This window comes from Struthio camelus, chromosome 16 (assembly GCF_040807025.1).
Source record: "Struthio camelus isolate bStrCam1 chromosome 16, bStrCam1.hap1, whole genome shotgun sequence".
NCBI classification, from domain to species: domain Eukaryota; kingdom Metazoa; phylum Chordata; class Aves; order Struthioniformes; family Struthionidae; genus Struthio; species Struthio camelus.
Window position 1 is genome coordinate 6,421,035 of NC_090957.1, and position 8,848 is coordinate 6,429,882.

Consider the following 8,848-nt stretch of genomic DNA (forward strand, 5'->3'; position numbering starts at 1 on the left):
GGAAGGTGTGTCTGACTACATTGTACGGCAGCTGATGCTGAACCAGGTGGGTCTGCCCTCCTGGGCCTCGCCAGGAAGCCCTTCTTCTGGGTCTTATGTATTAAAGGGATGACTTCTCTGCTTTTACTTGTATTTTTGAGAGGGTGAAGAGGAGGGGGGTGAAAACCTCCGGAAAGGTCTTCACAAGACCTTCTGCAAGGCTTCTCCAAAGCTTTCCAGGAGTAGGGAAAGGCACCGAGCACCATCCCCATGCCCTGACAAGTCACCAGCCTGTCCACCTAAGAGCCTCCTCCTTCTTCTCTTCCTTCTTGTTTTCAGGGAGTCCGAATTATTCGCCTTGGGACCTTTGATGTTGTTACATCAACAACATGTTGGTGGTGGGAAGCGTGGTCTTCTGACTGTGCGCAGACCCCTGTTCCGTCTGTCAAAGAATATTGCGGAGGTCCAGGGCCTCTCCGATGATAACGCCTATGCTCCTGGTAAAGAAGACAGGCTGAAACTTTGGCTTCCCCTTGGGACAGCTTTGGGGTGTGCATAAGTGCTGTTCAGCAGTGACTGTTAGAAATCTGGAATTCCTTCACCAGGCCCTGAGAACAGCTTCAGATTTTTTTTTTGGACTACTCCTGACATCCTAATGCAGAGTACAATTACACTTGCTCTCCGCATGACTTGCTTTAACAGCTGGCTACATGCCACATGTATTGGGGCTGCTGCTTCTCATCAGATTTAGTTAACACCGTTGGTTCATGTTTATGCCACCCTGGAGCTTGTAAAGGCAAATACTGGCATTCATGGTGGCTCTTCCATTCTCCCGCTCCTTAGAATTAGGTCACAGGCAGCTGTAGAGAGCCCTGAAGCGGAGATGGGAACAATAGTGTGTATGCAAAGCCATGAGAGGGCAGCTGTTCTGTGATTGCTGGTCAGTGGTAGCAGCACTGCCGCTGTAGTGGACATTGGGGATGCCTGTGGGGCAGCAGGAGCCCTCTGACCCCAAAAGCAGGGATGTTTGCTGTGCACTGCTGAGGGTGCTGCGGGTGACTGGAAGGATCTAAAGAGGAGCGACGCAGTACGTGGGTTTTCCTTCTTCCTTGAATCCCTGTGACATGGCACAGCTAAATCTCTCCCAACCTGGAAGGCACTGAGTGCGGGCACAAGTACCGTGGTGGCACCCACTCCCCCATCATGGGAAGTGGCCTCCTTTCTCCTCTCCTTGTTCTGCCATCATGTCTCTTGTTCATAGGAGATGGCTAGGGCCCTTTCTTTCTCCCTGTGTAGGGAAGAAAGCATTGCTGTACTCTTGGCACATCCGGTTGCAGAGTGCTTTGAACTTCTCGGGAGGGATGGCATCAGCTTCCCCCATGAGCTTTACCAGCAGGGTTAAAGAAGACAGCTCTGTAGCAGTGTCTTGCGGGAAGACCTCAAAGCTGCCAATGCTCCGTTGTAGCCTGCTGAACTGCTTTGTTAGGCACTGTGTTCTTGCTGTGTTGCTTCCTAGGTCATAAGCAAGCTGAGCCCCTGAAGTATGCTCGCATAGCCTCGCACATCTCTGTTCCTCGGAAACCAGTGGAGTCTTGCATAGAAGAGAGCACGTGTCTTTTCTCTCGCTGCCTCAAGAGCGGGAAGAATGTTGCCTTTGTGTGGAAGGACATTGGCCTGCTTGTCATTCAAGGAAAAGAGGTGAAAATGAGGTTTTACAGAGACTTTCTGCAAAGGCTAAATGGGACTGGAGAGCTGACAGCAGCTCTTACCTGCGGGTAAGGTTTCCCTTTCTCCACTGCTGCTTCTAATCTTTTGGGAATCCTAGCAAAGGACGAGTGAGTGGATTTCTGATGGCCTGCCACGACCTTTCTGGGCGGGTGGATAGTCGTGGCCTAGAGTAATGCCAGCTCCCTGCACTGTTCTTCTCTGGCATTCAGAGGACTCGGTGACATAGAAGACCTTGGGGATTTCTGTCCTGGGTCAAAGCAAAGCTCCTTCCTGCCCAGGATCCCATTCCAATGTGGTGAGGGACAAATTCAAAGAAAAGGGCAGGTCTGTGGTGTGTTTTCCCCTTAGATTTGTCTCCTTCCAGAAAGCCATGGTTCAGTGCTGTAGCCGAGCCCTGCTTCCCAGCTCTGTCTCTTCCTTCTGTCTTAGTCCGTGGTGTCCTTTGAGGCTGTTCTCTGGGCCAAGGCTGTTCTCCAGCCTCTGTTGCAGTGGGTCCCAGAGCAGGGCCCTCAGCTGCTCCTTGAACACCCACCAGAGGCTTGGCCCTCACAGTTGTCCCCCGCTGTGCAAAGGGAAAGGAAGGGCTGAGTGTCTCTATTCCTCCAGGGTGCAGAGGCAGCCATTTGAATGCTAGGAGAGACTGTGGGGTTAACGGCACATGTGACGCCTTTGTTCTCAGCTCAGGAGGCTCCAACTGAAGCCAGCAGGGAAACCGCAGCAGCCAGGAAGCCTGGCTAGTGAAATGCCTTCCCCTGTGCTTGCCTCCATGGCCTTCGGCATGAGGCAAGACCTGGTCCCTGGGCTGAGTCTCTGGATTGTCAGCCTTGCAAAAAGCCTGACCGTGTGCTTGCCCTTTCTCATTTATTTCCCTCCAGTTGCTTTGCTGTAGCACTGAGGGGCTGCTGTAAGGAAGCGAGTGCTTTGTTTCAGCATTTCTGAGAGGCAGGTTCTTCTCTGAGCCATGGGAAAGTGTGCTGCCCTTGTGAGCACGGACCTCGTTTTCTTGGCATCATCTCCCCTGTGTCTCTCACCTTGCAGATGCCAGAGCTGAGGGATTCAGTCCTGTCGGGCACCAAAACTGCTGCTTCTCTCACCGTTTGTGGCCGTGCCATTGTCTTTCCAGAGTGAGTATGTTTGCTTGCGAGCCCCTGGCTGCCACAGGAGATGGCAGATGGTCTGCCATGGCAGCACAGGGGAGGGAGGTGAAAATGAGCTTTCTGCCAGGGAGGATGGGGAAGCTGATGCCCCTGCAGGCACTGGAGGACTTCCTGATGTTACTCAGCTTGCTGATGGAGTCCTCCAGGATGTGGCATATTCTGCATCTTCTGCTTTGGAAAAGGATGGACTTCACAGTAGCTCCGCAGTGCCACTGTGTCCCCATTCTTTGCCCAAGGTGCAAAGGAAGCGGGCTGCCCTCCCTTCCCGCTGCTGTGTTTTTCCTGTGTCCAGGTACAAGCTTGCGAGTGTAGTTAGAAAACCCCGCGTGAAGCCCGTGGCACCTGTGAAGCCCACATGGGAAGAGGAGAGGAGAAAAGCTGACTCCAGGGGCAAGCAAGGTAGTGGAAGAGCTGATTCGTGGCAGGGCTTTGTGCCTTCTCCTCCTCCTGTGCTCCTTGGTAGGGCGTAGGAGCCCAGGTGGCAGTGCCCAGGTGGCCTCAGGTAGCATGAGGCACTAGAGGTGACACTGCTGTCCCAATATGGGCAATCTCCGGAGGGAACAAGACCTTGGAGCAGCCCAGCACTCCTACCTGCAGTGGCTACCTCCGAGTTAAACTTGCCCCCATTTCCATGGGGGTCCTGAGAACAGCTGGCCCATCTCAGGGAACCAATGTGTTTTCATCTGATGGGAAAAGTCACCCCGAGTAGATGGTAACAAGTCTAGGAGCCTGTGCCAAGGCTTCCTTTCATTTTCAAAGCAAGGAGTAACCTTTCTTTCTTAATTTCTCATCATCATCCCCAAAACAATGCCTTTGGGTTGACTCTGTCAACAGAGGACTTGTAGGCAGTATGAGAGGAGTGGGCAGATGCAAGGTTCTGTTCCCTCGTGTGCAATGATTACCTCTCAAGGGACTCTGGTCACTGGCGCATCCCAGCAAGTCCCCTTTTGCATCATGTGACTGGGACAGAGCATGAGGAAATGAATAGCCCAAAAGAAAAATGCTGTTGCACAGTACAAGCGGAAAGTTGGACAGGAGCCAGCACTCCCAAGGGCCTAAGACCCCCCAGAAAACAAAGCTTCAAAGGAATCAGCTGGAGGCCTCACAGTTTTACCACAGGCTTGAGCCAATTTGCATCTCATTCCTGCTCAGAAGGAGTCCACAGTGCTGTCCTGAAGTGTTTTCTTGCCTCCTGCTTGCAGGAAATCTCCCTGCCAACCACCTGCTCTTCAGAGAGCAGCCTCCTCCACCCAGAATTCCTGCTCTCAACATGGACAAAGGAAAGGGAGACACAGGCAAGGGCAAAGCTCCTCCTGGCAGGTGAGGCACTTGGAGAAAGGGCTGAGGGTGACCCTGTACTCTTGTTGTTTGAGTGAGACGTTTCCTTTGGAGACAGTGTTGGTGGTAACTCTGAAGGCCTTTGACCACATGCCACAATGACCTCTGCTCCCTTGCTGGATGGCCAGCACACAGCAAGTTCTTGGGAGAGCCCCGGGTTCGCTTCATGGTTCTCCTGACTCTGCCTCCAGAGTACGGGCTTTTTGGCAACTCAGTGCAAACGTAGCTTCTGGGAGACCAGGGCCCTTTTCTCATGCCCTTTAGATGTAAGTAAGCAGCAGCCTTTCTTTCTTGGTGACAAGAATGTTGGGGATGCACAGACATTTTCCAAGGGTGAGGGAAAGACTGAACGCTCTTGGAGTGGCTTTTAGACAGAGGAGGTGTTTGTCTGAGCTCTGTGCCACTCTCTGGGCTGTTTGCAATGGCCACTGAGTACTAAGTCAGAAGGGATTAAACATGGAGGAGCTCTTTCTTTGAATGGAAAGGACGTTGCTTTGCAAGGCAAAGTGAAACTGCAGTTCTCCCGCCACCCAGGATACAGAGCAGGAGGGTCTGTTAATGATTTGGTTCCCTTTAAGCCTTTTCGTTCATCTGAAAAGTTGTCTTGTGGCAGGCCCAAGAGAGTGGCAGGGATGGGTAAATGGCAGGCGTGCTTTCCTCCCCTGATCACTTGCTCCATTCTTGACACTGAGTCCCCATACTACTACATTTTCCATCCCCAACCACAGAGTATTTTGGACCACCGAGCAGTGATAAATGCAATTGCCAGGAAGGGACGTACTGGTGTCTCTCGGAGCCTGTCCTTGCACATGACGTGGCACCACAAGTCCTGGCTGCATCCAGAGAGAGCCTGGATGTGGGCATCCTGAGCATTTCTGTGGGCATGTTGGGCAGCCCAGGCTGTTTCAGCCAGGGGTGATCTCTGTCTCTGTGGAAGGGAACACATGTATTTGAACGCACGTCATTCCCCTGCAGAACTGCCTTGTGCTGCAGTGGCAGGTGCCCAGCTTGTGAGTGCAGGCTGGGGAGCAAACTGCCCCTGTGCTCACACCCTCACACCACCTCCCCGTGATGTGTGTTTTCAGCGTGCTGCCAGCCATCCGAGGGAGCTCCTCAAGGAAGGTGGAGAAAGGCAAGAGGAAGCAAAGTGCTGAAGCCAGACTCCCAGCTGTGAGCCCTCTCAGTAAAAGCCAGGAGAGGGCAGGACAGGTATGTGATAGTGACTGAGGTCCTCCTTGTGCCATCTGGGCTTGTGGAAAAGTGCAGTTCTATGGGCAGCGGGTATAGAAGCCTCCTTCCTAAGTGTTCATTAGACCTTGGATTGACCTTTTCAGGGGCTTGCTTTAAAAGGCGCAGGCTATGCTCTATTTTCTCTAGGCGTTGGTCACTACTGCCTTCTCCGGAATCACATCAAAAGCCCCTCTTTGGCCCTGTTCCTCGTGGAAATGTACCTGCTGAGCCTTTCAGGGATGGAAGGTGGCCACCTTCTGTTTCTCTGAGTGGTTATTTAGCTCCCTGGTCAGAAGAAAGCAGGGATTTTCTGTCTGGCCAGTACTAGCTTTAGGGCCTAAGAGCGCTGAGAGAAAGGCTCGAGACAAAGGGCTGGAGAGAGAGAGAAATTACCTTCCGCCACTGGAAAGAAACAGATGGCAGTAGTGCTCCTTGCTGTGTCTTTTCTGTGGCCCTGCAGCACGCAGGCTTTCTGTCTGTTGTGCAGGGGCAAAGAGATCTGTGGGACTCCTCAGCTAAGCCAAAAGAGAAGAAAGAAAGGGCAGGCCTGAAAGGCAAGGGAGAAAAGGAAGGGGCAGAGAGGAGCCAGGTACTTTGTAAACCTTCCGACAGAAAAAGCCTTTCCTCTGCTCCAGGGCAGCGGAGCCTTGCAGGTTCCTCAGGGAGCCAGGTTGGAGGTGCCTTGTTGCTGCCGAAGAGCGAGGCAGGGGAGTCCTGCCTTTCCTAAAATCTGAACGCCCAGGAAGATTTTCCTTTCCTGTGGGTTTGGCTGAAAAGCAAGCAAGGCAACTGAAGACAGAGGCGCATGTTTGAAGAAGACCGCCGTATTTCCTCTGGAGCTCTTTTGCAGAAGCATCCATAAGAGGCCAAGGACGCCCAGGAATGGGCTCCGTGGTCCAAGAGAAGTGCCAGTGGTATGAAAGGCCCATTGCTGGGCTGTTGGGTGTTGGGGAGGCAGCAAGGGAGGCCATGAGCACTGATGCTGATGGTGCAACCTGAGGTCAGCAGGGGTGCTCAGGCTTGTTTGGTGTGACGTGCTGAATGCCACAGCAGGGCTGCATTCCTAGCTCCTGCTGAGCCAACAGCAATTCCTTCCCCTCATTTGAGTGGACTGTGTGCTCTGAGCCACTGAGCCCGGTAGGAGGATTTCGTTTTGGAGTTCTGCTCTACCAATGGCAATGCCTTCCACTCATTCATGATGTGAGGAGTGAGCTCCTGGTGGGAGAGGGGGGGCCAATGGGGAATTGCAGTGATGCCCTGGTGACACATCAGTTTCCCCTTGAGAGCATGTTGAGGTCACTTCATGGGTTGAAAAGAGCCCCTGTGCGAAGTTGTGGGCTGTGTTTGCTTAAGGGAGTTGAGGCTTCGTATTGCAAATATTAGCTTAAGATTGCTGACTGGATGGCTCAAGTCAAGCAGTGTAGAGGAGGCAGTTGTGAGACAATTGTGCCCTGTAGGAAGAACGAGCCCTGCTAAACCCCCATCCCCAGTCTTTGCCTGGGATGAAGGCAGGGCAGGTGTCCTGCTCTGCAAGTCACAATTCCCTTCCCTCGTTTGTGTTGCCTTGAGAGAGCCCAGCTTGAGAGAGAAGTGCCAGTGGGAAGCAGCAGTGAAACCTGGTCAGGCTGTGACATGGCTAGGGTATGCTGCAGGGACCCTGCCAGTTCTGTAGCTACAGTGGCAGCGTGCCTTCATGGGGTGCCTGAGGCCAGGCCAGAGCAAGGGGTCTGGTGACAGCAGAGATCCTGCAGGCACTGGCTGCTCTCTTGGTGCCTGTTGAGAGCCTCTGAGCGTGCTTGGAAGTGGGGCTAAAACCTTCCTTGACTTGTCTTGCAGGTTCAGCAGAGAAGTGAAACCCAGTCAAGGGTCCAGTCGGGCTCATCCCTAGCCCCAGCTGGGAAAGAGGAGGAGAGTGCTGGGAAGCTGCGTGAAGAAAAGCCTTCTTTTCAGGATGTCCTCCAGTACTGCCTGGCACCAGATGAGGACATGACCATCAATGTTTTATTCTCCCGAGGAGAATAGACGAGGAGCAGAAAAGAGCAGCCGAGAGGCTGGGGGCACAACAGACGGAGCAAGTGTGTAGCAGCTCCAGGCAAAGCCTGGGAGCGTGCAGGGGTAGTGACCCACCGAGGTGTCAGAATCCCAGTGCCAGAGCCACTGGTTTGAATAGGAGTTGTTGTGACTTGGGATTGACCTGGCTTAGACCTTGATCCCATGCACCTCTCTGCAGCCCCCAGCAAATGCCCAGCACTCCCTTGGAGGTGGATGCCTCAGACATGCCTTCCCTCCAAGGGGCAGCTGTTGGGCACTCCAAATAGGATTACAGTGTGGGACATGGAAGTCTTGAGCAACTGAACACAAAGGCATGTTTGTCTGCCCCTTTTCAAACCTCCCCCGGAATGCTGAATGCTGAATGCTGAATGCTGAATGCTGAAGCCAAGAAACGGGTTTCCCGCCCAGTCTTGGCCCCACCAGGCTCAGCCTCAGGCTGACCAACTGCTCCAAGGACTTTGGGTGGAGCCAGGGGCCTGTATCACATCCCAGTGAGTATGGAAATGCCATCAGAAGCACACCCACAAATATATGGCCTGAAATAGCCGGCAGTGTTTCTCTGCCTTTCTGCCTGTGCATTCCACTGAGCCTCTTCCTTTCTTGCTCCTTAGCTCTGGAGAGAAGAGCCGCCTGCCGAGCCAACAGCAGAGGTACCAGTGAGTGCCAGCCATCCCGGCCCTCACAGAATTGTCTTCCTGTGCATTAAACCAGAGCTCCAAGGGGCTGTGGCTATTTCCTTGGCATGGTGTGAACTCTGCCATTTGCAGCATGTGACTGTCCAGAGGGGCCCCAAAACAAGAGCTCAGCAGTCGGGGCTTGAGTGTCAGTGCCTGCTCCCAGGGCAGCTCTCTCCCAAGGTCATGCCATAACTATTTGTCCGCAGCTGTGGTCACGATGTCTCAGGGCCCTCCTACTCTTTGCAGGAGCCAGTCAGAGGAGTGGAGTCAGCCCTTGCCTGGCAGCACATCCCCTGGTGACAAGGGGACACTCCAGGGAGGTGGGAAGAGCTGGTGTAGCCCTCCTGAGGCAGAAGGGGGTGGAGCCAGGGCCTCCCTCTCCTGCTGCCAGTCCTGGCTGCAAGATGGGAACGGACCTCAACTCTCGTGTGCAGGTTTGTTGCACAGAGCACTTGGCTTTTGGGGGTGTGAAGGGAATAATGTGGATCGCAAGGACTAGCAATGGAAGCTGAAAACCGGTAGGGAGTGGCCATGATAGTGCGTGGCTGCCTTGGTTGTAGCGCCCATGAAATAATGGAGTTCAAGAGCCTGAGGGGAGCAAGGAAGGAGAGCAGCAGAGTGCAGAGCGTGGGCTTGATGTGAGCAGACTTCACCCTTGTCAGGGAACTGATTGGGGTGTCCTGTAGA

At 53.6% G+C, this 8,848-nt stretch overlaps 1 protein-coding gene across 1 annotated transcript; it reads left to right on the top strand.

Annotated features, from left to right (window-relative positions):
* The first annotated feature begins 1,501 nt into the window (after nt 1–1,501).
* LOC138061176 (uncharacterized) lies at nt 1,502–8,056 on the top strand. Its single transcript, XM_068909671.1, has 6 exons — nt 1,502–1,677; nt 2,746–2,831; nt 3,157–3,263; nt 4,067–4,184; nt 5,288–5,411; nt 7,269–8,056. The coding sequence occupies exons 2-6, from the start codon at nt 2,746–2,748 to the stop codon at nt 7,452–7,454; spliced, it is 621 nt and encodes a 206-aa protein (XP_068765772.1). The 5' UTR covers nt 1,502–1,677; the 3' UTR covers nt 7,455–8,056.
* Nucleotides 8,057–8,848: the final 792 nt, after the last annotated feature.

What these genes read in the sequence shown, in the direction of transcription:
- LOC138061176 (XM_068909671.1), top strand. Translation starts at nt 2,746, where the DNA reads ATGCCAGAGCTGAGGGATTCAGTCCTGTCGGGCACCAAAACTGCTGCT. An exon ending in TGACTCCAGGGGCAAGCAAG is followed by an intron (nt 3,264 to 4,066) that starts GTAGTGGAAGAG and finishes TCCTGCTTGCAG; the next exon opens with GAAATCTCCCTGCCAACCAC. An exon ending in GGCAAAGCTCCTCCTGGCAG is followed by an intron (nt 4,185 to 5,287) that starts GTGAGGCACTTG and finishes GTGTGTTTTCAG; the next exon opens with CGTGCTGCCAGCCATCCGAG.